General features: G+C 46.7%; 1 protein-coding gene across 1 annotated transcript; it reads left to right on the forward strand.

Moving 5' to 3' along the window:
• Window positions 1-4,330: 4,330 nt before the first annotated feature.
• Window positions 4,331-20,994, forward strand: tcf19l (transcription factor 19 (SC1), like). Its single transcript, XM_070862187.1, has 3 exons — window positions 4,331-4,631; window positions 7,244-8,036; window positions 19,698-20,994. The coding sequence occupies exons 1-3, from the start codon at window positions 4,331-4,333 to the stop codon at window positions 19,951-19,953; spliced, it is 1,350 nt and encodes a 449-aa protein (XP_070718288.1). The 3' UTR covers window positions 19,954-20,994.
• Window positions 20,995-27,936: the final 6,942 nt, after the last annotated feature.

The following is a 27,936-nucleotide window of genomic DNA, read 5'->3' on the forward strand; positions in this document are numbered from 1 at the left end:
TACTCCTGTTCCTAATTCTTATGTTCTTATGTTCTTATGTTCTTATGTTCAAAGCAAGGAGATATCCACGGCCGAGTGTTGCAGACTGGCGCAATCCAAGGTCCAGGAGTACGTGCTGAGGGACGCACTAAAAATTGGTGCAGTCGCCGCAAAGGCACGGTGGGGAAGAGCCACAGTTTAAGGCCCTTCCACCACGGTAAACCCAAGGGAAAGAATCAGACCCCCTCGGGCTGTACTTGTTAATCTGCTTGTATACATAAAGCACCATGTACTGAAAAACACCTGTGTTGTGTCATGTATAATGAAAGTCTCTGCACTTTAGTAACTTGTTTAGTAACTTGTAAAGAAATGTAAATGTATCCCCATCCGGTCCGTGTACTGCTTTCATCTGCATAGTGCTACATGTAACGTGATTCGTGATCGGTATTGAAATGTATCCTGGAATGTAATGTAAACCTGTTCTCATCTGCTCCATGTAATACCCCCATTTGCACAGTACTACATGTAACATGATTTATGGATTGTACTAAACTGTACCTTGAAATGAAATGCACTCTAGTGCATTGTATGGAACTGCTGTCAGCATCCAAACGAATTGTATGGAATTGCTGACCGCAAGGTACTGAGCTATTTCCCAATGTATTGTGAAAATTTTATATGAATAAAGTATATTTTTGAAAAAAAAATCAAAACGTTCACAGGTGTTTCAATGAAGGACCTAAAATTCCAGTTCCCGAACTAAATCCTGAAGGATGGAAGATGCCTGTGCGTGGATTTCTTTAACCTGTGGTGGCCATTGCACACCAGCCACCACACGGGCTTGACAGAGCTAGGTCTTGGTCCCGTGGCAAGGATTAACCAAGACGACTGGAGATCAGCTCTGCTGCACGGACCTAGTGCGTACACGTATCGCAGTGTGGGCTGGCCCATGCTGCCCCTGGGCCCTCGCCTCTTCTGGGCCTCTAACTCACGCCTCTCCTGGGCCCCGATCACGTCCCTCTACAATCTACGGCCTGGTCGAGGACACTAACGTTGGTGCGTCTGTCCTCCCAGGGGATTTGCAGGATCTTGCGGAGACATCGTTGGTGGTATTTCTCCAGCAATTAGATGTGTCTACTGTATATGGTCCACGTCTCTGAGCCATACAGGAGGGCGGGTATCGTTACAGTTCTGTAGACCATGAGCTTGGTGGCAGATTTGAGGGCCTAATCTTCGAACACTCTTCCTTGGACAGCCAAAGGCTGTGCTGGCACATTGGAGGCAGTGTCTGCCCTTGCTAGTAATAGGCTCCTGAGGTATGGAAAGTGGTCCACATTGTCCAGGGTCGTGCCGTGGATCTTGACATTAGAAACATAGAAATATAGAAAATAGGTGCAGGAGTAGGCCATTCGGCCCTTCAAGCCTGCACCGCCATTCAATGAGTTCATGGCTGAACATGCAACTTCAGTACCCCATTCCTGCTTTCTCACCATACCCCTGTTTTTACCATCAAAGTGGATAACCTCACATTTATCCACATTATACTTCATCTGCCATGCATTTGCCCACTCACCTAACCTATCCAAGTCACTCTGCAGCCCCATAGCATCCTCCTCGCAGCTCACACTGCCACCCAACTTTGTGTCATCCGCAAATTTGGAGATACTACATTTAATCCCCTCATTTAAATCATTAATGTACAATGTAAACAGCTGGGGCCCCAGCACACAACCCATTAGTCACTGCCTGCCATTCTGAAAAGTACCCATTTACTCCTACTCTTTGCTTCCTGTCTGCCAACCTGTTCTCAATCCACGTCAGCACACTACCCCCAATCCCATGTGCTTTAACTTTGCACATTAATCTCTTGTGTGGGACCTTGTCGAAAGCCTTCTGAAAATTCAAATACACCACATCAACTGGTTCTCCCTTGTCCACTCTACTGGAAACATCCTCAAAAAATTCCAGAAGATTTGTCAAGCATGATTTCCCTTTCACAAATCCATGCTGACATTGCCTACATTACAACAGTGACTACACTCCAAAAGCACTTTATTGGCTGTAAAGTGCTTTGACTTGTCCGTTGGTCGTTAAAGGCGCTATATAACACCAAGTCTCTATTTCTCCCCCCCACAATCATTATTTCTCAGTTTACATTTCTGACAAATGGTTTATTCTTGAGACATTAATTTGGCTTTTCTCTCTTCACAGATTGCAATGTATTTCCAGCATTTTTCTGTTTGTGTTTTAAAAGCAGTGATATGTATTTAGAACAATAATAGCACAGACGTAATGGGCTGAATAGCCTGTTTCTGTGCTATCACGTACTAAATTTCATAGAAACTTCATCACAGATACATGCCATTCGACTCAAGCTGACCATGCCAGTGTTTACGAGCCTCCTCCCATTCTCATTACCACTTCCCACCCTGCCCCGTATCCCTTATTCTTTTCTCCCTCATGTACACATCAAGCCTCCCCTCTTTCTATTTTTAGGAATGATGGAATAAAACAAATTAGATGAGTCTCATTTCAACTGTGTACAAAAACTTTCCTTATGTTTGAGAGATATGAATATATCCTCCAAATCCAATTTTGATTTTCTTGTCATTATTTGCTATAGAATTCATTTTGTTTGCATAACTTGCAATGGGTATTTATCAATATAAATGTTTTGAGTTCATCACACTTAACGTAGGCACTCACAGTCTGCCACTATGCTAAATGAAGCGATTCCCTGGAGTATGGTAATTCTGAATCAGTTCATTTTAATTCAGGTGTGCTGCTGATGCGGTACCCAGTTTTTCAGAGTATTTAGGTGATACAAAAAATTAGGTAGATGTAGCTATGAGAATTGCCCTAATCATGTAGACAGATAGTCCCTGTTACCTCTAGTATAATACTAGTGAAACACAGTCTGATCCTGTCTTTGTTCAACATTTGTACTCACACACTTCCCAGTATGAGTCTGTTGGATCCATCAAATGCATTCCAAATGCATTTACTACATATATGATGAAAATGTCTTCAAGTGCATATATTTCTATCAATCGTGACTCATTGGGTAGCACTCTCACCTCTGGATCAGAAGGTTATGGGTTCAAGTTCCACTCCAGAGACTTGAGAACAAAATCTAGGCTGACACTCCCCAGTGTAGTACTGAGGGAGTGCTGCACTGTCGGAGGTGCCATCTTTCATATGAGATGTTAAACCGAGACCCAATCTGCTTTCTCAGGTGGATGTATAAAATCCCGCGACACCATTTCTAAGAAGAGCAGGGGAGTTATCCCGTGTCCTAGCTAATATTTATTCCTCAACCAACACCACCAAAAAAAAACAGGTTATCTGGCCATTACCACATGGCTGTTTGTGGGAGCTTGCTGTGCATAAGTTGGCTGCCGTGTTCCCTACATTGCAACAGTGACTACATCAGAGCTCTGACAGCTCTGCCTGGCACCGTTCTCCGGCGTGCCTTGATCAAAGATGGCGGCACGGCGCTGATGCCAAATAGAAGGTTTCAGCGGCCCCTCGCGGGTGCGCACATGCGCGTGGCCGCCCCGCGGTCAAACGGCAACGCGACAAATCTCGCGAGGTCGCACGCCGCTGCTGCAGCGCGCCAATTTTCAAAGGCGCTTCCTGTAAACAGAGGAGGAGAAAGAGCGGAGCGGCAGCTGGTGGTGGTTGTTGACGGGACAGTCGGCTGTCGTGAGCGGGGGGAAATTGCGTCGAGGAAAGAAGAAGAAGAAAGGCAACGACCACCGTCCTTTCCCCTCCGCGTTTGGCGGACCCAGCGCAAGTTTTAATGACCTGACAATCGAGCCCCTCTCTCCCGGAGCTCAGGTTTTGATGACCTAACAATCGAGCCCCTCTTTCCGGAGCGCTAGTTTTGATGACCTAACAATCGAACTTCCGCTCTCCCGGAGCTCAGGTTTTGATGACCTAACAATCGAGCCCTTTTTCCCAGAGCGCTAGTTTTGATGACCTAACAATCAAGCCCCCTCCCTCCCTCCCCTCTCAGAGCGCAGATTTTGATGACTTAACAATCGAGCCCCCTCTCCCTCTCTCTCCCGGAGCGCAGGTTTTGATGACCTAACAATCGAGCCCCCCACCCTCTTTCTCCCGAAGCGCAGGTTTTGATGACTTAACAATCGAGCCCCCTCTCTCGCTCTCTCCCGAAGCGCAGGTTTTGATGACCTAACAATCGAGCCCCCTCTCTCTCTCTCTCTCTCCCGGAGCGCAGGTTTTGATGACCTAACAATCGAGCCCCCCCCCCCCCCCCCCTCTCTCTCTCTCTCTCCCGGAGCGCAGGTTTTGATGACCTAACGGCCGCTTCCCCCTCCCCGAAGGGACGATGCTGTCGGAAGTGCAGCCGTGTCTGCAGCTGCTGCGCATCGGCCCGGCGCCTCAGCCGAGGCCGGAGGCCGGCCCCGACCTCCCGGGCCCGCCGCCGCCCCCCGCCCGCGACCTCTACACTTTCCTGCCGGCCGGCCAGCGCTGCACCTTCCGCCTGGGCCGCCGGGCCGACCTGAGCGACCTGTGCCTGGGCTGGGGCCGGGCCGAGGAGCTCATCTCGCGGGTTCACGCCGAGCTGCAGGCCGATGGGGGCCCGGCCGGAGACTGGACGGTCCACCTGGTGGACAGGAGCACTAACGGTGAGGGAATCACTGGGGGAGAGGGGGAATTGGAGAGGGAAGCCTGATTAGGCTGAATTGAGTGGGCAGATACATGGCAGATGCAGTATAATGTGGATAAATGTGAGGTTATCCACTTTGGGGGAAAAAACACAAAGGCAGAATATTATCTGAATGGTGACAGATTAGGAAAAGGGGAGGTGCAGCGAGACCTGGGTGTCATGGTACATCAATCATTGAAAGTGGGCATGCAGGTACAGCAGGCGGTGAAGAAGGCAAATGGCATGTTGGCCTTCATAGCGAGGGGATTTGACTATAGGAGCAGGGAGGTCTTACTGCAGTTGTACAGGGCCTTAGTGAGGCCTCACCTGGAATATTGTGTACAGTTTTGGTCTCCTAATCTGAGGAAGGACGTTCTTGCTATTGAGGGAGTGCAGTGAAGGTTCATCAGACTGATTCCCAGGATGGCAGGACTGACATGTGAGGAGAGACTGGATCAACTGGGCCTGTATTCACTGGAGTTTAGAATGATGAGAGGGGATCTCATAGAAACATATAAAATTCTGATGGGACTGGACAGGTTAGATGCAGGAAGAATGTTCCTGACGTTGGGGAAGTCCAGAACCAGGGGACACGGTCTAAGGATAAGCGGTAAGCCATTTAGGACTGAGATGAGGAGAAACTTCTTCACTCAGAGTTGTTAACCTGTGGAATTCCCTACCGCAGAGAGTTGTTGATGCCAGTTCATTGGATATATTCAAGAGGGAGTTGGATATGGCCCTTGCGGCTAAAGGGATCAAGGGGTATGGAGAGAAAGCAGGAAAGGGGTACTCAGGTGAATGATCAGCCATGATCTTATTGAATGGTGGTGCAGGCTCGAAAGGCCGAATGGCCTACACCTATTTTATATGGAGCTGGGAGGTATAGGAAATAATCACAAAGGCTAATGCAACGCTGGCTTTTATAGCTAAAGAACTAGAATACAAGGAAGTTGAAGTTATGCTGCAGCTGTACAAAGCCCTGGTTAGACCACACCTGGAACACAGTGAGCCGCTCTGGGCACCACACCTTTGGAAGGATATATTGGCCTTCGGAGGGAGTGCAGCGTAGGTTTAGAAAGAAAGAAAGACTTGAATTTATATCATAGTCATAGGCGGTCGCTCGAAACGAGGATGACTTGCTTCCACGCCAATAAAGGATGAGTTCACAGGTGTTTCAATGAATTTATACAGCGCCTTTCACGACCACCGGACGTTCCAACGGAAACTCGGCGGCCAACAACATTCCCACAAACAGCAATGTGATAATGACTGGATCATTTATTTTAATGATGTTGGTTGAGGGAAAGATATTGGCCTCAGAACAGGGGGGTGGGGGAGAGCTCGCCTACACTTCGAAATTGTGCCGTCCACTTGAGAGGGCAGACGGGGTTTAATGTCTCATCTGAAAGATGGCACCCCCAACAGTGCAGCATTCCCTCAGTACCACACTGGAGTGTCAGCCTGGATTTTTTTTTTGTGCTCAAGTCTCTGGAGTGGGGATTGCACCCACAACCTTCTGACTCGGAGGTGAGGGAGCTACCCACCGAGGACAAGAGCATAGTGCTAATGGATAGGGTAGGAATGTGGTTAGGAGCTGATTGGGGTTGAGGGCATGTCCGGGGTTATGAGAGTAAAGGGGGAAACGGGCAGCTGGACAGAAATGGGAAGGGGCTAATGTGGAAGGGATATTGGTGCTCATGAGGTCAAGCGATGGTTTGAAGTTGACAAGGGCAGGGGCTTTCATTAGATAGCTAATGTGGGATAATGTAGAGAAGGGTAAAATGGGGAAAGGTGCTCATCAATGTGAAAGTCATTACATGTCAACCGCACTAAGTCCTCTAGCTGTCGCTGTCTATCATGACATTTGTAATTTGTGACCGAGGGGGAGTAGAAATATGAGCATCTTCCACTTTCCTTATTATCATCAAAATGGTAATTTGAGATGGCCATTCTGTTCCCATAGTGCCTGTGACAGATGGTCCATTAGAAGGTGGAATGGTATTGTTTAATGTGAGATCACACCTGCGATTTCCTCTCTTAACTAGAAACATAGAAATGTACAGCACAGAAGGAGGCCATCGTGTCCGCGCCGGCCGATCAAGAGCCGCAAGGCCCTCGGTCAGCAGCCCTAAAGGTTACATGTAAACCTATGAACAATGACGGAAAGGTAAAGAGCACCCAGTCCGCCCCACACAACTGCGGCGACTCCTTGTACTGAAACATTCTACACTCCACCCCAACCAGAGCCATGTGACCTCCTGGGAGAGATAAACTAGTGCAGCATTGTGGAGTGTGTGATCTCAGTGAGGTGCTGTGCACAGCCAGTTGCTTCCTCACTGGGAGGGAAAGCAAACCAGAGACTGCGGCGCCCAGCCTTGCACTTGTGTACTTTCTGGTAGCTATTTTCTGGGCTGCATTCGGTGCTTGCAAGCCGTTCTTTCATGCATAGACTGAAGGGGGAGGTGAGGGGTTGGTGGGAAGGGAACGAAAGAGCACATGCCTTTTTAAAAATAGCGTGTTTCATAAAAGGATATATATTTTTTAAACCCAAGTAAAATAAGACTAATGTCTAATATGTCTCTGTCATTGTAGGTACTTTTGTGAATGATATTCGCATTCCCAAAGGCCAAAGAGTGGAGCTTGCAGATGGAGACACAGTCACATTCGGCCATCCTGATGCCGTGAATATCCCGGAGGGCTCCTTGGCAAGTCAGCAGGACTCCGAGTTCTATTTCCTGTTTCAGAAGGTCAGCGTTCGCCCGGCGGACTTTGATGCTATAACCATCCCCAAGGTCCAGAAGCAATATGGATTCCGGCCCGTCTGCTCCACAGACAAGTGCATTTCCCCCCAGGGAGCAAGGATCCGGAGCTTCACCAAAGCCCCCGCTGCGTCCCGGGCAACGTTGATCCTGAACTCCATCGGGAGCATCAGCAAGCTGAAGTCTCAGTTCCTCACCTTCCGCTCGGACAAGGGAGAGAGGGGCCACTGCGCTGACACGAAGGGGGTTCTGGGGAAGTTTCAACAGTTCTCGTTGGACGGCCGCCGTTGCAACAACAGCACGGTGGTCGGTGCTCCGGCCCCAAAGAGGCCCTGCGACCGGCCAGCCACCAAGCACCGGCGGAAGACGGTTCACACCGTCCTCCCGGACCTCGAGCTGGAGGAGGAAATCCAGCGGTTTTCCGTGGAGGTGCAGCAGAGTGCCACTAGCCGTCGGCACTGTAAGTCAGAGTCTGACTTGGACCCAGATCTGTACCGGCAGCTGACTCTGGGCGTCCGGGAGTTGTCACCAGAACCGAAGCCGACTCTCAAGCAGCACAAACCGGAGCAGGATGGTGGGCACGTCCTCCGAGATTCGATAGAGAACGCACACATCACACCCACTGGGTAAGTCCCTACACGTTCCTGGAGTATAAAATATTACGGCCATGCTAGACGTGAATCCCTCAGAACCCAGACCGTGAATTGCCATTTACGTTTAGATACTATTACCCTGTGATCTCTGAAAACCAGGGAGAGGGGACCTGAGGGGGTGGGGGGTCAGCAGGAATATGTATGTGTGCGCTAGGCCCATGCAGCAGAGCCTGCTCTCCAATCGTCTTGGATCCCTTTGCCATTGGACCAAGACCTTGCTCTGTTAAGCCCGTGTGGTGGCTGGTGTGCAATGGCCACCCCACGTTTAAAGAATTCACACACAGGCATCTTCCACCCTTTAAAATGACGTTTGGGACCTGGCCCGCATTGGCTTTATATTTTAGTGGGAAGCAAGTCACTCTCGGCTCCGGGGGGGCTGCCTAAGAGGAAGAGAAGAATTATTGAGGTTACGATTTTGGCAAACTTCGTCAAGATACACGTTTGTTAATAATGTGCGAGTGCCCCGAAACCCCAGTTCCAGAAACGGTCGCTAGCATTTTGGGTTTTATAAATAGGGCCATTGAGTACAAGAGTAAAGCGGTTATGTTAACTTTGTACTAGACATCAATTCGGCTCTGGTTAGAATAGTGTGCCTTGTGTCCTAACTCGCACCAAGTCCCGATCACCCATCGCCCCTGTACTCGCTGACCTACATTGGCTTCCGGTTAAGCAACGCCTCGATTTCAAAATTCTCATCCTTATTTTCAAATCCCTCCCTATCTCTCTAATCTCCTCTAGCCCCACAATGCCCCCCGAGATGTCTGCACTCCTTTAATTCTGCCCTCCTGAGCATCCCTGATTATAATCACTCAACCATCGGCGGCCGTGTCTTCTGTTACCTAGGCCCCAAGCTCTGGAATTCCCTGTCTAAACCTCTCCACCTCTCTTTCTTCATTTAAGGCGCTCCTTAAAACCTACCTCTTTGACCAAGCTTTTGGTCACCTGCGTTAATTTCTACTTATGCGGCTCAGTGTCAAATTTTTGTCCATAATACTCCTGTGAAGCTCCTTGGGATGTTTCGCTACGTTAAAGGCGCAAGCTGTTGTTGTTGTTGTTAAAGGAAACATTAAAGCCATTGCCTTTGCATAGAGTACATTGACCAGCGATGGGACACTGTAGTCAGCAGCATCTGTGGAGCAGAGAAGAGATTTAGTAAGAGGTTTTTAAAAACAAAGACTTTCATTAGTGATGGTGTCATCAATTTAAGATGGTCAGTAAGAGTGTGGAGAAAGGTGTGGAGGAATTTCTTTATACGGAGAGTTTTACAGCTTTACCGCAAAGAGCAGTTGAGTCAGAGGCTAGTGCATCTTTGAAGGGAACAGTAGATACACTTCTGAAGCTGAAGAAGTTATCGGGCTATGGTGAGAGAGCAGGGCTGTTGGATTACTCCAGCAACGAGTCTTCACAGATGTGGCGGATGAATTACTTTCTCCATCTCTAAGTACGATTCTCTTAAGTTGAAATAAATGTGGGGCATAAATGTGCAGTGGATTGAATTGAGTGAAAACAGAGTTAGAAATCGACCTGGTGAGTAACATTAGAGGCATCCTTTTCCATGTCCATTTACCGTGTCAAATCAATTAAACTCCCAACAGATTGCCAGGATACAAAAGCAAAATACATCGGATGCTGGCATCTGAAATAAAAACAGAAGATTCTGGAAATCTCAGCGGGTCAGGCAGCATCTGTGGAGAGAGAGAAACAGAGTTAACGTTTTAGGTCGATGACCCTTCGTCAGAACTGGCGACGGTTCGAGATGAACAGATTGTTAAGGAGCACTGAAAGGGGGAGGGGAGAAAAGAACAAAGGGGAAGGTCTGTGATAGGGTGGAAGGCAGGAGAGATTAGAGAGACAAAGGGGGTGATGGGCCGACTTGAGATGGTAATGGCAGAAGTTAGAAAAAGATGAGTGTAGATAGGGTGTGAATGATGGAATAATTACCAGCTGTCATGGGAAACAGAGAAAAAATACATAAGATCGGGGGGGCGGGTTTAAAAAAAGGGGGGTAAAATATGGGCAGGGGTTATGGTCTGAAATCTTTGAACTCTATGTTGAGTTCAGAAGGCTGTAAAGTGCCTAAATGAAAGTTGAGGTGGTGTTCCTGGAGCTTGCGTTGTGCTTCACTGGAACAGTGTAGGAGGCCAAGGACAGAGATGTCGGAGCGGAGCGGAGAATTAGGGTTTACCACCTCTACGCTAGCCTTTCTGTGGATCTTCCCCTCATTCGTTTTAATGGTCAGGAGAATCGTGAGTACAATGGGAGACACCCCACCCCGGGCTGATCACTGCACAGGAATGATGCTAAGGCTTTGCGATCCATACATGCTGTACTTGGAACACTCTCCAGTTTTGATCACCGGTATAAAAGATAGACCTGCGTCGGAAAGGTGGCAGAAAAAAAAAAGTGTCAAGCTGATCCTAAATGTAAAGAGGATGAGCTTTAACGTTGCGCTAAACGTTTAGAAAGAATGGGCAAGTCCTAGAAGTGTATAAAATATTTAAACTGTAAATAAATGGGGTACGTTCAGATTTTGCTTCCAAGTGCACTAAGGAAGTAGAACTGTATTTATATAAAGGACACGACTGATGCCAACGATCAGGCAACAGTTGCGCATGCGCAGTTCCAGTGTTTTCTTTTTGTTTGTTGTTGCTGGACTTCCCAAAATGAGGAATAAAGAAGCGGATTTTGAGAATTCTGTCAGAACCGATAATTTTAAATAAAATTCGAACTATGAGTTTATTTTTAAAAGTTGTGCAGGGTCAGCTGTGGCTCAGTGGGTAGCATTCTCGCCTCTGAGTCAGAAGGTTGTAGGTTCAAGTCCCACTTGAGCACATAAATCCAGGCTGGCACACCCAGTGCTGTGCGGCGCTGCACTGTCGGAGGTGCCGTCTTCCGGGTGAGACCTTAAACCGAGGCCTCGACTGCTCTCGAGTGGACATAAAAGATCCCACGGCACTATTTGAAGAAGAGCAGGGGGGTTATCCCCGGTGTCCTGGCCAATATTTATCCCTCAATCAACATAACAAAAAAAACATTATCCGGTCATTATCACATTGCTGTTTGTGAGAGCTTGCTGTGTGCAAATTGGCTACCGCGTTTCCTACATTACAACAGTGACTAAACTCCAAAAGTACTTCATTGGCTGTAAAGCCCTTTGAAACGTCCGGTGGTCGTGAAAGGTGCTATATAAATCCAAGTCTTTCTTTCAAGACAGTGGTTCTTAAACTGGAAAAATCACCAGTAACATTAACCAAACTATAGTAACATTAATGACAAAGTTAAATGAATCCAGCCACAGTAACATGAATGAAGCTTTATTCGTGATGTGCTTCATCATGTCTGTTGTGGTGAACGTGGTTTTTTAAAATTTTGGACCTGAAGTTATGCACAGAATGCTTCTGCACAGCTTCTAGTTCGTTGGCAGCAGTCACTCCGTTATATAAATGGAAGTGATTTCATAAAAAGTAAATGATTGTAATTGTAGAATTTTCCAGCACATGAGGCCAGTATTCCCCATCAGCCCTGTGCCAGCTTGCTGAAGGAGCGGTCCACTTAGTCCTGTCATCCCCTTTAACAAACACCAGCAAAAACAGCCTTTGCTCAGAGTGAGAGATGTTCGCAATAATTATACCCAGCACATAATAGTGACTGCAAGCTAGGGTTTATAAAATTGGGGTTATACAAAATAAAATGATGTGTTGGGAAGGTAGAGTTAATGTTCGAGAGGGACCAGCTTCAGTCAGCTGAACTGCCTGTTGTCATTGCCGTGAAGTATCTTTTGTATACCTTGTAACATAACTGTGTTTGCATTAGACCAACCCCTCAAATCTCTGCCAGTTCTCTCCACAATTCTCTCCGTTTAATCTCACTCTCTTCTGTTTGCTTACCATAAGGGAGGGAGGGTGGTGGGGGAGGTGGAAGAGAGTGGGGAGAGGAGAGAGAAGGGGAGAGAGAGTGGGGAGAGGTGGAAAAGAAGGGGGAGGGAAGAGAGAAAGAGAAGGGGGCGAGAGGAGAGGAATATTCCTCTGTCAAGAACTATCTCATTCCCTTTTCGCAGTGTATATTGACTCTGAGCAATGGTTTGTGGTGGAGAATTCCACGTTCTAACCATCCCTGGTGTGAATAATAAAAAGCTAAATAACAGATGCTGAAAATTGGCAAGGCAACACAGGCTCCAACCGCCCAGGGGTCTGGCAGAAGATAAAAGTTGATACCAAAGTGAAGTTTTCATTTTTTAATCCTTGCCATTCCACTTGCCTCTCCTCCTTTAGTCCTTTGCGTGCACTCATTGTCTCGTGAATGTCTTTTTACTCTGCCTCCTTTTGTTCTCCTGCGCATATCACTTCTGCCATTTCCTGTTCCCCGCTTCACCATTTTGCAGGTCATTCTATTTCTTTTCCTGTTTGTTTTTCCTTCCACTTTCCCTCGTCCTGTTCCTTTTTTCAAAATGCCGTTCACCTGCTATATCTTTCGGTTGTGAAGCACGGCCTATACTTGAAACATGAACTGGTTTGTGGTTCCCTCGACAGATAATAAGGGATATAAAAAATAGGAGCAGGAATCGGCCATCTGGCCCCTCAAGCCTGCACCGCCATTTAATAAGATCATGGCTGATATGTTCATGGACTCAACTTCATTTCCCTGCCCCCTCCCCATAACCTTTGACTCCCTTATCGTCCAAAAATCTGCTATCTCCGCCTTAAATATATTCTATGACCCAGTCTCCAGAGCTCTCTGGGGCAGAGAATTCCACAGATTTACAACACTCTTGAGAGAAAAAATTCCTCTTCATCTCAGTTTTAAATGGGTGACCACTTATTCTGTCCCCTAGTTTTAGTTTCCCCTATGAGTGGAAATATCTTCTCTGCATCTTTTATACGTTTTGATAAGATCACTTCTCATTCTTCTGAACTCCAATGAGTTCAACCTATCTTCATAAGTCAACCCCCTCAGCTCTGGAATCAACCGAGTGAAACTTCTCTGAACAGCTTCCAATGCAAGTATATTCTTCCTTAAATACTGAGACCAAAACTGTACGCAGTACTCCAGGTGTGGCCTCACCAATACCCTGTACAGTTGTAGCAGGACTTCTCTGCTTTTATACTCTATCCCCCTTGCAATAAAGGCCAATATTGCATTTGCCTTCCTGATTACTTGCTGTACCTGCATACTAACTTTTTGTGTTTCATGCACAAGGACCCCCAGGTCCCTCTGTACTGCAGCACTTAGCAATTTTTCTCCATTTAAATTATAATTTGCTTTTCTATATTTTTTCTGGCAAAGTGAATAACCTCACATTTTCCCTCATTGTACTCCATCTGCCATTTTTTTGCCCACTCACTTAGCCTGTCTATGTCCCTTTGCAGATTTTTTATGTCCTCCTCACAATTTGCTTTCCCACCCATCTTTGTAGCGTCAGCAAACTTAGCTACATTATACTCTGTCCCTTCATCCAAGTCATTAATACAGATTGTAAATCGTTGAGGCCCCAGCACCGATCCCTGTGGCACTCCACAGTTACCGGAAAATGACATGTTTATCCCGACTCTCTGTTTTCTGTGAGTTAGCCAATCCTCAATCCATGCTAATATGTTACCCCCAACTCCGTGAACTTTTATCTTGTGCAGTAACCTTTTATGTGGCGCCTATTGAATGCCTTCTGGAAATCCAAATACACCACATCCACTGGTTCCCCCTTATCCACCCTGCTCGTTACATCCTCAAAGAACTCCAGCAAATTTGTCAAACATGATTTCCCTTTCATAAAACCATGCTGGCTCTGCTTAATTGAATTGTGCTTTTCCAAATGCCCTGCTACTGCTTCCTTAATAATGGACTCGAGCATTTTCCCAATGACAGATGTTAGGCTAACTGGTCTGTAGTTTCCTGCTTTCTGTCTGCCTCCTTTTTTAAAATAGGGGTTTGTGGTTTTCCAATCCGCTGGGGCCTCCCCAGAATCCAGGGAATGTTGGTAGATCACAATCAATTCATCCACTATCTCTGTAGCCACTTCTTTTAAGACCCCAGGATGTAAGTCATCAGGTATAGGGGACTTATCTGCCTTTAGTTCCATTATTTTACCGAGTACCACTTCTTTAGTGATAGTGATTGTATTAAGTTCCTCCCTCCCTATAGCCCCTTGATTATCCACTATTGGGATGTTTTTAGTGTCTTCTACCGTGAAGACCGATATAAAATATTTGTTCAACGTCTCTGCCATTTCCCTGTTCCCCATTATTAATTCCCCAGTCTCATCCTCCAGGGGACCAACATTTACTTTAGCCACTCTTTTTCCTTTTTATGTACCTGTAGAAACTCTTACTATCGGTTTTTATATTTCGTGCTAGTTTACTCTCATAATCTATCTTCCCTCTCTTTATCATTTTTTTAATTGTTCTTTGCTGCCTTTTAAAAGTTTCCCAATCCTCTGGCCTCCCACTAGTCTTGGCCACATTGTATGCCCTTGTTTTCAATTTGATACCATCCCTTATTTCCTTAATTAGCCACGGATGGTTATCTCTTGTCTTACAGTGTTTCCTTTTCATTGGGATATATTTTTGTTGCGAGTTATGAAATATCTCCTTAAATGTCTGCCACTGCTCATCAACCGTCCCACACTTTAATCTATTTTCCTCCATCCGCTTTAGCCAACTCTGCCTTCATACCTTTGTAGTCTCCTTTATTTAAGCTTAGGACACTGGTTTGAGATCCAACTTTCTTGCTCTCCAACTGAATTTGAAATTCAACCATATTATGGTCACTCATTGCTAGAGGATCCTTTACTAGGAGATCATTTATTAATCCTGTCTCATTATACAGTGCCAGATCTAAGATAGCCTGCTCCCTGGTTGGTTCCACAATGTATCTTTCAAGGAAACTATCCCGGATACACTCTATGAACTCTTCCTCAAGGCTGCCCTGGCCAATTTGCTTTGTCCAATCAATATGAAGGTTAAAATCGCCCATAATTATTGCCTGACTTGTTGTGCCACCAACGTTTTCTGTCTGTGTAAAGATTTTTTTTCTAACTTTCCCTTTAATTCTTTTTGTGAGTATCTTACATTTGTGTCCCTTTGTTACCGCCTCACCAAGCAGTGGATATAATCCATTTATTTTATAATCCTTCATGATCTGGAAGACGCCTGTCGGGCGACCCATTAACCTGCTTGTCTTCTAGTTTTTTTTAAAAAGCTTAACTCTTCATAATTTATAGAAATTTACAGCATGGAAGGAGGCCATTTCGGCCCCTCGTGTCCGTGCTGGCCGAATCTCACTTTCCCACTCTCGGTCCGTAGCCCTGCAGGTTACAGCTCTTTAAGTGCACATCCAAGTATTTTTTAAATGTGTGAGAGTTTCTGCCTCTACCACCCTTCAACACTGAGTTCCAGACCCCCACCACTCTCTGGGTGAAAACATTTCCCCTCAACTCTCCTCTAAACCACCTACCAATTATTTTAAATTTATGCCCCCTGGTTGGTGACCCCCCCCTCTGCTAAGTGAAACAGGCCTTTCCTATCCACTCTATCCAGGCCCCTCATAATTGTATACACCTCAATCAGGTCTCCCCTCAGCCTCTTTTGTTCTAAAGAAAACAAACCTAGCCTTTCCAATCTATCCTCATAGCTAAAATTCTCCAGTCCAGGCAGCATTCTCGTAAATCTCCTTTGTACCCTCTCTAGTGCAGTCACATCTTTCCTGTAATGTGGTAACCAGAACTGCATGCAGTACTCCAGCTGTGGCCTAACCTAGAGTTTTATACAGTTCAAGCATAACCTCCCTGCTCTTATAATCTATGCCTCAGCTAATAAAGGCAGGTATAACCGTATGATTGTAAACCCTCCCCCCGCTGCTTGACCGTGGTGACATCCTTTTAAATCTACAGTACACCATTTCCATTGCTTTTTTTTAATCCTTCTAACAATGGGGTGACTAAAACCATATTCAATGATCTTTTATAAATTCAACATTACCTCCTTACTATTGTATTCTGTCTCACTAGATGCAAAGTCAACGATTCATTCTATAATAAAAACAGAAAATGCTGGAAATCTCAGCGGGTCAGGCAGCCTCCGTGGAGAGGAAGCAGTGTTAGCGCTTTGGGTCGATGACCCTTCGTCAGGACTGGAGAGTGTTCGAAAAGAACAGATTCTGAAAGGGGGCAGGGGAAGAAAGAACAGAAGGTCTGTGATAGGGTCGAAGACAGGAGAGATTAGAGAGACAAAAGCCACGATGGCCCAAATTCAGATGGTAATGCCAGGAAAACATTAGAAAAACATTAGTCAAGATAGGGTGTGAATGGTGGGATTATGACCAACTGCCATTCGAGACGAGGAGAAAAAAAGAAACAAACAGGCTCTGGGAGGGGGAGGGAGGACGCTAAACACTCCTGCTGTAACTGTACAAAACCTCTAACCCTAAGGAGCGCTTTGCATATGATGTCCCAGCAGATAACTATAGCAATCCATTGTCCTTATTCACAAGGAATGAATAGGGAGAGCATCTTTTGGGTACCTTATGGGAGAGTAATCCCCCGTTTTGTGAGTTCCTTGAGTATAAAATATTACGGCCTTGCTCGACGTGAATCCCTCAGAATCCAAACCGTGAATTGTCATTGATGTTTAGAATGTATTACACTGCGATCTCTGAAAATCAGGGAGAGAGGACCTGAGGAAGGGGGCCAGTAGGAGTGTGTTTGTGTGTGTGTGCGCGCATGCTAGGCCCTTGCAGCAGCGCCTGGTCTCCAATCGTCTTGGATCCCGCTTGCCACTGGACCAAGACCTAGCTCTGTCGAGCCCGTATGGTGGCTGGTGTGCAACGGCCACCCCACGTTAAAAGAATTCACTCACCGGCATCTTCCACCCTTTAAAATGAAGTTCGGGACTTGGCTTCAGTCACCTTAGAACTAATTTTACTGTGGAAGCAAGTCATCCTCGACACCGGGGACTGTCTAAAATGAATAATCCCCCATTTTATAGTGAAAATTGATGTACCTGTACTTGCAAGAGCTTTTTTTCCAATAAAAAAATGTCCGATTTCTGAATTGTAGAGCCCCAGCAGCTCTAGCCTGCTCCAATAATGTCTTTGACACCTTGTGTCCTGGAATGGCTTTATTCACTGCAATGGGACGCACGATTTCAGGCCATCTTGACAGCCAAGCGGGAGCCACTCAAACCTGTGAACCCAGACCCCTGGCTGGTTTGGGGAGAACGCTCAACAAACATTCTGGACTTGAATTCCTACTGAGCAGAAAGTTACTTGCTTCTGGTGTCTGGTCACCCAGTGAATAGAGGGTCCAGGTTAATAATAAGCCCTTGTTTCTATAAAACCTTCGACTCAAACCTCGCTAGTTGGACTCCCTCAATAGCTCAGTGTTGCGAAGTTAGAAGGATGAATATGATCAGGGTTCCTGCGCATGTTTGCTCTCTTCCGGACGTGGGCGAAGAGAATCGGTTGGGTGGGTGCCTGTTATCTGGGCAATGCATATTATTCAGTTAATGTATATTATATATTTTGTGTACGTCTCTATATGTTGGGTGGACCTACATTTGCTGACCGTTTTTAGATGTAAATTCTTTGATTGTTTAATTTGTTGCATGTGACGTACATTTGCCCTTTTGTTCACAACCCATTTTATCTTCTATTATCTCCTCAATATCGACTGCAACAAAAACAAAGTCCCAGGGCGCTTCACAGGAGTATTATGCGATTTAAAAAAATTGACACCAAGCTGCACAAGTAGAAATTAGCGCAGGTGACCAAAAGCTTGGTCAAAGATATGTTTTACGGAATATCTTGAAGGTGGAAAGAGAGGTAGAGAGGCGGAGAGGTTTAGACGGGGAGTTCCAGAGCTTGGGGCTGAGGAAACAGAAGGCATGTCCGCCGATGGTGGAGCGATTACAATCAGGGATGCGGTGCGGGGGTGGTGGGCGGGGTAGTGGGAGGGGGGGGGGAGAGCGATATGGGGGGGGAGGGGTAGTGGGAGATGGGGGGGGAGGGGTAGTGGGAGATGGGGGGGGGAGGGGTAGTGGGAGATGGGGGGAGGGATAGTGGGGGATGGGGGGGAGGGATAGTGGGGAGGGATAGTGGGGGATTGGGGGGAGGGATAGTGGGGGATGGGGGGGAGGGATAGTGGGGGATGGGGGGGAGGGATAGTGGAGAGGGGGGAGGGGTGTTGGAGCTTAGAGATAGGGAGGGGCAAGGGCCATGGAGGGATTTGAAAACAAGGATGAGAATTTTGAAATCGAGGCATTACTTAACCAGAAGGCAACATAGGTCAGTGAGCACAGGGGGTGATGGGTGAGCGGGACTTGATGCGAATTAGGGCACAGGCTGCTGAGTTTTGGATCACCTCTGGTTTACGTAGGGTAGAATGTGGGAGGCCAGCCAGGAGTGCGTTGGACTTGTCAAGTCTAGAGATCACAGAGGCATGGATGAGAGTTTCAGCAGCAGATGAGCTGAGGCAAGGGCGGAGACGGGCGATGTTATGGAGGTGGAAATAAGCGCTCCATTGTAAAAACGATTGGATAAACCCGATGGACCGGCAGGGGACTGTAGCGAGGTCAGAATTCAATCCTTGGTCCGTGCTCCGTTAACTGATTTCAGCTGGGCCAATGCTGGGAACACTGATGTTTTGCTCCGTGGCCAAGAGTGGCGAGGATAATAGGCCAGGTTCCTGTTTGCAATCATTGTCGAGCAATTCCAACTGCTCGCTTTGGCTGCATTACAAACATCTTGATTTCCAGAATGAAGCTTGGTTCAAACAATTGTCAAAATGGACACTGTGCACAGTTTAAAAAAAAAATTAAGTCTTCAGTGCCTTTTTCATAAATGTTCTGTCCTTATTCCACACTCTCCAGCTAGGGGAAAGCAATCTCTCAGCCTCTACTCTGTCAATCCGCCTCAGAATCTTGTACATTCCAGTGGCATCACCTCGTACTGTTTCATACTGGCTCGGTGTAATACGTGTAATGTGTCTAAGAGCACTTCCACTTCCCCACCCACCCCTCCCCCCTCCGCTGGACAGGCTTTAGGAAAGGCCGTAGGTTTTGTCTGGTGCCAGAGTTTGGCAACCTGCATAAGACCATAAGGATTAGGAGCAGCAGTCGGCCATGCGGCCCCTCGAGCCTGCTCCACCATTCAGTGAGATCGTGGCTGATCTTTCACCTGAACACCACTTTACCACCCCATTCCCATATCCTTTGATTCCCCCGAGAGTCCCAAAATCTATCCATCTCCGCCTTGAATGTATTCAATGACTCAGCATCCACAGCCCTCCGAGGCAGCGAATTCTGAAAATTCACAACCCTCCCGAGTGAAGAAATGCCTCCTCATCTCAGTCTTCAGTGGCCGACCCCTTCTCCTGAGACTGTGCCCCTGGTTCGAGACACTCCAGCCAGGGGGAAATAACCTCTCGGCATCTACCCTGTCAGAGTTTTGTTTGTTTCAATGGGATCACCAGACTCACCAGACTGTACAGGCCCAATTTACTCAACACACTGTGTGAAAGGTTGCAGAAATGCTACAATGCCCTGACAAACCGTGATGCAGCGAATTGTCGTGCTGGAGTAGGGAAACGAGCGCCCTGACCCCGTTGCTAACCGTTCTGTGTTTTCTCTTTTTTTTTTGTCCTTTCAGAAAGAAGCGGGGCCGGCCTCGGAAGCATCCTTTGGGCACCATCCCCCTGGGCTCGAAGGTCATGTGCAAAGTCTTCACCCACACGCTCTACGCGGCCGAGCAGTGCGCCGCCGAGCGCTGCAGCCTGCCGCAGGAGGACACGGTGGAGTGGGTGCAGTGTGACGATTGCGATGCCTGGTATCACGTTGCCTGTGTGGGCTGCAACTACACCGCCATGAAGGAGGCTTCGGCCGAGTTCCACTGTGGCTGCACGTAACAGGAAAGGGAAAAATTTTTTTTAAAAGGGACACGATTTAATAACTTATCTTCCGGTCGGGGATCTCCGCGGAGCTTGGGTGAAAAAGGGGCATCGATCCGTTTCGCCTCCTGGCGCTTTCTTTCAATATCTGCGCGTCGAGGCGCCCAGCGGATTTCTAATTTTAAAAAGGGCCGTAAGTTCCTGTATTTAAATGACTTCCGTGTCTGATGATCGTGGCAGCTGATGAGTGGGACCAGTCGAGTGAATCGAAATGTTGCATTATTATTTTTGTTTCACTTATTACTTCTGCAGCTCCTCCAAGGGCTACCACTGTGGCAGACCCAATATTGTAGCCTCGGACAGCAGCACGGCCGTTTGGACTTTGCAAGATGCCTGAAGTTCGGGTTTGTTTTGATGTCCTTTGAAGGGGCGGGCTAGATCAGTGTGCCCTCAAACTTTCCTTCGCTTGTCAAATGCTCTAGATTAACGTCACTTGTAAAGCTCCGAGATTACCGTTCTCTTTCTGACTGCCCAGCATACTTTAATTTAAAAGCAAATCCTGCTGTCATCCATGGAGGTGCAGGCTTCTATTCTATTTAAGCCAAAAAGGGCCAATCCCCAATGCCTTCCTCAGTAGGTGCACTGCAGAGGACTGAGCCACAGAATAGCACAAGAATCCCAGGTGCAATCTGACCATTCAGCTCAGTGCGGCTGTAACCATGGCATCGTCGAGCAGGGAGGGGAGAGAATCCAGCAGGGTTCCTGTTCCCGATTGTTGTCCGATAGTCTTGTGTTGTAAATTGCCACGCGTGAGTGGAGCGAAGATTGGATGTTTGAACCCTTTGTAGTTACGTGCACTGCTGGCATTCCCAGTCCGGATTTACATGAAGAACGGGGCAACTTGGGTGAGGCCGTTCCAGCTGGCAAATGATACCTGTGGAACCATACCTCGGCATGGTCTGACACCTTCAGGAGATCCTTTTAGTAATAATCTGCTCGCTGTACCGTCAGACTGTGGCATTTCTAATAGGAGGCGCTTGTTGTAAATGTTATCTTTGACTGATGGATCTTTGAGGATTTGGGTGGGGAGGCGAGCAAGCGGGTGGCGGGTAACTGGCCTATGAGGGAGCGGGAATAGACTGGGTGGGCCCAGGCTCTTTGTGTCAACTCAGCAGAGCCCGGTGACTCCATCTGTGGACGAGGCTCTGCTGTCAGGAAGGAGAGAAGTTGAGTTCATCTCGTGCCTTTTCATATCCTCAAGATGTCCCTACACAACCAATGCATTACTTTTGAAGGGCAGTCCCTTTTTTTTAATATAGGGTGCCTGCAGGAGATTTCAATTGAATTCCTGTTCCACCTCTTGTTCATTTTCCACTTGAGTGGCCTCTGATTTGTTTGGTTACAGGAAACTCGAGTTGGGCAGTTGAAGAGATCACATGTGCACCAAATCTTCAATTCTGACTAGCTGAATGGGAATTAGGGAACATAACATAAAAAATAGGAGCAGGAGTAGGCCATTTGGCCCCTCGAGCCTGCTCCGCCATTCAGTAATCATGGCTGATCTGATCATGGACTCAGTTCCACTTCCCTGCCCTCTTCCCATAACCCTATATTCCCTTATCGCTCAAAAATCCATCTATCTCTGCCATAAATCTATTCCATGACCAGCTTACACAGCTCTCTGGGACAGAGAATTCCACAGATTTACAACCCTCTGAGAAGAAATTCCTCCTCATCTCTGTTTTAAATGGGCAGCCCCTTATTCTGAGACTGTCTCCTAGTTTTAGTTTCCCCTATGAGTGAAAATATCCTCTCTGCATCCACCTTGTCTAGCCCTCTCATTATCTTATTAATTTCAATAAGATCACCTCTCATTCTTCTGAATTCCGATGAGTATAGGCTCAACCTATCTTCATAAATCAATCCCCTCAACCGGAATCAACCTAGTGAACCTTCTCTGAACAGTCTCCAATGCAAGTATATCCTTCAAAACTACGCAGTACTCCAGGTGTGGCCTCACCTGTACAGTTGTAGCAGGACTTCTCTGCTTTTATACTCTATCCCCCTTGCAATAAAGGCCAACATTCCATTTGCCTTCCTGATTACTTGGTGTACCTGCATACTCACTTTTTGTGTTTCATGCACAATGACCCCCAGGTCCCTCTGTACTGCAGCACTTTGCAATTTTTCTCCATTTAAATTATAATTTGCTTTTCTATTTATTTCGGCCAAGTGGATAACCTCACATATTCCCGTATTATATTCCATCTACCAAAATTTTGCCCACTCACTTAGCCTAACTATATCCCTTTGCAGATTTTTTGTGGTCCTCCTCACAGTTTGTTTTCCCACCCATTTTTGTATCATTACACTCGGTCCCTTCATCCAAGTCACTAATATAGATTGTAAACAGTTGAGGACCCAGCACCGATCCCTGTGACACCCCACTAGTTACTGTTTGCCCAACCGGAAAATGACCCATTCATTCCGACTCTCTGTTTTCTGTTAGTTAGCCAATCCTCTATCCATGCTAATATGTTACCCCCAACCCCGTGAACTTTAATTCTTGTGCAGTAACCTTTTATGTGGCACCTTGTCAAATGCTTTCTGGAAGTCCAAATACACCACATCCACTGGTTCCCCCTTATCCACCCTGCAAAATGCTTTGCATAAAATTAACTTGATGCTTATGTACACCCGGTGTACCAGCAGCACCAATAATAATACTTCCCAAATGGCACACAATAATATGAGGAAAATTCTTGAGTCTCTGACAATGTCCAAGACTTATCTCTTCAGAGGACCCAAGTGCAGCCATTGGAAGCACGATAACCCCAGCCCTGTTTCTGGTGGCCGTCCAACTTTGACTGCTCTCCTCGGAGCCCGAGCGCCACTCATGTTGCCATCCAAGATTGCATGTTTTTTTTCCCCTGAATATACTTTATCTTTCAAAGAAAATGCAGTAGCTGAGTTGCACGAGTGAGCCTGACCCTGTGATGGATCTAGAATGTAACAGAGCTGAAATGAACTGATCGTTTTTGCAGATGCTTGATGCGTTGCTTCTGGCATCTGGATTTGAAACCCGGCCATGCTAATGCCACCCACACAAGCCTTCTCTTTCTGCTGGGTGTGTGACTTGCCTAAAATGGGTTTGGGCAATGCTGGTAATGCAGCAGACAAGTGTCAGCATAAATTGGCAGTCTCGCTCCAAGGCTACAAGACTCGCTGATACAACAGGATGTGTGCTCTTCTGAATACCTTTGGGGAAGAGGAGAAGGAACTTTATTTCTGATTTGGCCATGTGGTACCTGACCCGGGCACGCTCAGTGCAGACAATGGTCACCTGATCAGCTCCATTCTCTGGCGCTGACCAAGCTCTGCCAAAAAGTGCTTGTTGAACAAATTTCCTCAATTTCCCCCCCCACCCCCTCCTCGTGAATGAACGACTGTTACTACTGAAGTTAATTCAGCTTCTTCGCTCCATGTCACAGCTCAATTCTCGGCCAACATTCAGTTTTAATGACTGACTGTACCTCGAACAGCTACTGCCATTACAGCTGCCTCCCACAGATGGAGGTCGCCGCTCTCTGCCAGGTTCACTTTCCCGGATGTCGTCAGTGATCACCAGTTTCAGTAAACTTACTTTGAACATCTTTGGAAGAACCAAGAAAGGGCGTTAAAATGGCACCAATTGGGAGAACCCCCTTTTTCAAAGTAACCTGCATACTAAGTTAGAGCTGCACCAAATGCTCATTTATTTTTGGCTAGCATGGACCTCTGACTGTTCAGAGATTGAAAATCCTGTGTGTGTGTGTGTGAGCGTGTTGTCCATTCTCTTTGCTCCTTGCATCCTCAATGGGCAGCCAATCCTGGTGATGAGTTGATGTTTTCCCTTGCTTTATGATGTCACCTAGGGGAAGAATTAATTTGGATTATAGGAGATTTTCTGTAATGCAGCCAGGCATAAGAACATAAGAAATAGGAGTTGGCCATTTGGCCCCTTGAGCCTGCTCTGCCATTGATAACTGTCTCAACTGGCCTATGAGGAAGCGGGAATAGACTGGGTGGGCCCAGGCTCTTTGTGTCAACTCAGCAGAGCCCGGTGACTCCATCTGTGGACAAGGCTCTGCTGTCAGGAAGGAGAGAAGTTGAGTTCATCTCGTGCCTTTTCATATCCTCAAGATGTCCCTACACAACCAGTGCATTACTTTTAAAAGGCAGTCACTTTTTTTTTTAATATAGGGTGCCTGCAGGAGATTTCAATTGAATTCCTGTTGCACCCCTTGTTCATTTTCCACTTGAGTGGCCTCTTGATTTGTTTGATTACAGGAAACTCTTGAGTTGGGCAGTTGAAGCGATCACATGTATACCAGATCTTCAATTCTGGCTAGCTGAATGAGAATTGGGGAACATAAGAACATAAAAAATAGGAGCAGGTGTAGGCCATTTGGCCCCTCGAGCCTGCTCCGCCATTCAGTAACCATGGCTGATCTGATCATGGATTCAGTTCCACTTCCCCGCCCACTCCTCATAACCCTTGACTCCCTTATCGTTAATAAATCTGTCTATCTCCGCCTTCAATATATTCAATGACCCAGCCTCCTCCGCTCTCTGGGGTAGAGAATTCCAAAGATTCATGACCCTCTGAGAGATTTCAATTATGTGGAGAAGCTGGGGTTGTTCTTGGAGCAGAGAACGTTTAAGGGGAGATTTAATAGAGGTGCTTAAAATGATTAGGGATTTTGATAGCGTAAGTAGGGAGAAACTTTCCACTGATTGGTAGAAAGAAAGACTTGCATTCATATAGCTATTTTCATATAGCTATTTTTATATAGTACTTCATTGGCTGAAATGCGCTTAGGGACTTCCAATGAAGTTCTTTAGAGGTGTAGACATGTAGAACTGTTGCAATGTAGGTTACCCGAGGAAACAATTTAAGGTAATTGGCAACAAAAAAACCCACAGAGGAGGTGGTGATTTTTATTACAAGGCATGATCTGGAATGCACTGCCTGAAAGGGTGGTGGAAGCAGATTTTATAGTAATTTTCAAAAGGGGAGTGGATAAATAACAGAAAAGGAAAGGTTTACAGGGTCATGGGGAACAAGCAGAGGGAGGGGATGGGACTAATTGGATAGCTTTCAAAAAGCTGGCACAGGCACAATGGGCCGAATGGCCTCCTTCTGCGAGGTATGATTTATCCTTTTTCTAATGTAATTATTTTGTTAAGTTTACGGAATGTAGATATATTTCCCTAATTGTATATTCATTTTGTACATTTCCAAAGTTTGAAGCACTTAATTGTAGATCTTGCCGAATTATTTATTTTAAATGAAACAAAAAAGGGGTCTATCACCACCTCTCTCCACATCAAATTGTCTGCACCAGTCAGTTTTGATGTCTGCCCCTGTTAACTTCTGTGCGGGCGAGTTGGGAAGTAAATGAGAATTCTGCACATTTTTGGATTATAAATTGCATCAATCTGACGCTTCCTCTTCCTCTCCTCGTCCACTCCAAAATTAACCAGCACGGCTGATGAAACCGTGGATTGAATATGGGGGACACTTTATCATCAATATTACAATATCCTGGTTATTAAGGTTTGTTGTGTGATTTGCACAGTGACCTGTCAGCGTCGAGCTGACTGACAGGTTAGAGATTACTTTGTACTTTTATATATCTTGGTGCAGAAGGAGGAGGAGGGCAGATGGAGAGTGAATGCATCTTTTTAAAAAAAAAAAAAAAAAATTTTTTTTTTAAAGTTGCAATAAAACCTGAATGAGTAAGAGATTGTTGTATACGGTGGAATGTGACCTAGCAGATCACAACAGGATTGCATTATGAGCAGGGCTGCTCAAGTGAGCACAGATCGTTTCCATTTGGAAATGGTAGCCATGAAGTTCCCCTCCCAACCACAGCGCCCACGGGCCAAGGAGACATTCGGTTATGGTTGCCGCTGCTGCTTCCAGTCATTCCTGGTGGAAGCGCGTGTGCTGGGCGAGAATGGGATCCAGCTTTGCCGTGCAGTCTAGGTAAGCGCCAGTGAGAGACACGCGGGGAAGAAATGTGTCTCATCAGCAGTAGCTAATTGGCAGTAATTGTCAATCTCCATGTGTTCCACTGCATACGATGCAGGCGTGTGTGTTAAAGGTGCTAAATTGTATGTCTTGTCTTTCCAATGTCCCCTTTCACTGTAAATGCACAGTCGGGTGCATTGCGTGGATAGGGGGTGTGTGGGGTAAAATTGCTACACACAAACCTGGCAACAGGACCCATGGGGCAGGCCTGATGATTATGAAGATTATTTATGTTCAGAAGATGAGAAATGTGTCCAGGATTTGTGTATCAGTAATTCAGATTGAGTTGAGCCCCGCACAGTGTCAAGTCCGTTCACTGGCACTTAACAAGCGGTGAGTGCAGTACTCGACCTGACTGACCCCTGCTTTGTGCGAGAATCATGTTTTTAATGCTTTAATCAAATCAAATCATTGCAAGCCCTAAAAGGCAAAAAGATCTTTGTGGGAGCCTTGCTTTGGATTCACTATTTTCTCTCTCTATTTGAAAGGGGTCTATGGAATGTCGGGTATGTTTGATTGTACAGACAGAGAACCGAAATGCACAAAATCAGAAGGTTTTAACCAAAAAAAAGAACTGCATATATTGAGCAATCTGCATATATCAAGCAATCAGCATAAAGCGTATTCTATTTAGGTGAAGGTGTGATTTTAAACATGCATTTTGTAAATGGCACTGGATTTTATTTTACTCTGTCAGATTGAATTTGGTTGCAGACCCTTGTTTTCATCACCCTAACTGTCTAATATGAATTGTTTGGTTCTCTGAATGTAAAAAGATTTTTTGTATAACACTGCCAATGTTGAATAAATTAAACTCGTCAAAAGGTTTTGTGTTTTTTTTTGACACACAGCTGCTGCTGAAATTGCGCCAGGATCCTATCATGCTGCCCTGAGCTCATTGGTTATAAAGGTATAGTCTCGCATCGTGCTACACCTCAGAACAGGTGGTACCAACAATTACAAACCATAACCTTTGCCCATATTTGTGTGTTTTTCTGTTTATTTCCCTCTTTCCCACAGCAGCTGTTGATGAGTCTGCCATTTGTACCCGATCTTTTGTTTCTTAACGTCCCATTACCACCTCCTTTTGCCTCGCACCACCATCCCTTTTGTCTCAAATCTCTTTTGCCTTCCACCCGATCACAGACCTTTCCTTTTGTTCTTCTCCCTCCCTCTCCCCTCCCCCCTCCCTCTTTCTCCCCCCCTCCCTCTTTCTCCCCCCCTCCCTCTTTCTCCCCCCCTCCCTCTTTCTCCCCCCCTCCCTCTTTCTCCCCCCCTCCCTCTTTCTCCCCCCCTCCCTCTTTCTCCCCCCCTCCCTCTTTCTCCCCCCCTCCCTCTTTCTCCCCCCCTCCCTCTTTCTCCCCCCCTCCCTCTTTCTCCCCCCCTCCCTCTTTCTCCCCCCCTCCCTCTTTCTCCCCCCCTCCCTCTTTCTCCCCCCCTCCCTCTTTCTCCCCCCCTCCCTCTTTCTCCCCCCCTCCCTCTTTCTCCCCCCCTCCCTCTTTCTCCCCCCCTCCCTCTTTCTCCCCCCCTCCCTCTTTCTCCCCCCCTCCCTCTTTCTCCCCCCCTCCCTCTTTCTCCCCCCCTCCCTCTTTCTCCCCCCCTCCCTCTTTCTCCCCCCCTCCCTCTTTCTCCCCCCCTCCCTCTTTCTCCCCCCCTCCCTCTTTCTCCCCCCCTCCCTCTTTCTCCCCCCCTCCCTCTTTCTCCCCCCCCTCCCTCTTTCTCCCCCCCCTCCCTCTTTCTCCCCCCCTCCCTCCCTTTCTTCCCCCCCCCCCCTCCCTCCCTCAAAAAGGGCCACTGTACAGCAAAATTCTAAAAGGACAAAGGGTGTTAAAAAAACAAGCCTGAAGGCTTTGTGTCTTAATGCAAGGAGTATCCGCAATCAGGTGGATGAATTAATTGTGCAAATAGATGTTAATAAATATGAT

This window comes from Pristiophorus japonicus, chromosome 19 (genome assembly GCF_044704955.1).
Source record: "Pristiophorus japonicus isolate sPriJap1 chromosome 19, sPriJap1.hap1, whole genome shotgun sequence".
Classification (NCBI taxonomy): Eukaryota; Metazoa; Chordata; class Chondrichthyes; family Pristiophoridae; genus Pristiophorus; species Pristiophorus japonicus.

Coding starts and splice junctions, on each gene's coding strand:
- tcf19l (XM_070862187.1), top strand. CDS start 4,331: ATGCTGTCGGAAGTGCAGCCGTGTCTGCAGCTGCTGCGCATCGGCCCG. Junction 4,632..7,243: donor GGTGGACAGGAGCACTAACG/GTGAGGGAATCA, acceptor CTGTCATTGTAG/GTACTTTTGTGAATGATATT. Junction 8,037..19,697: donor GCACACATCACACCCACTGG/GTAAGTCCCTAC, acceptor TTGTCCTTTCAG/AAAGAAGCGGGGCCGGCCTC.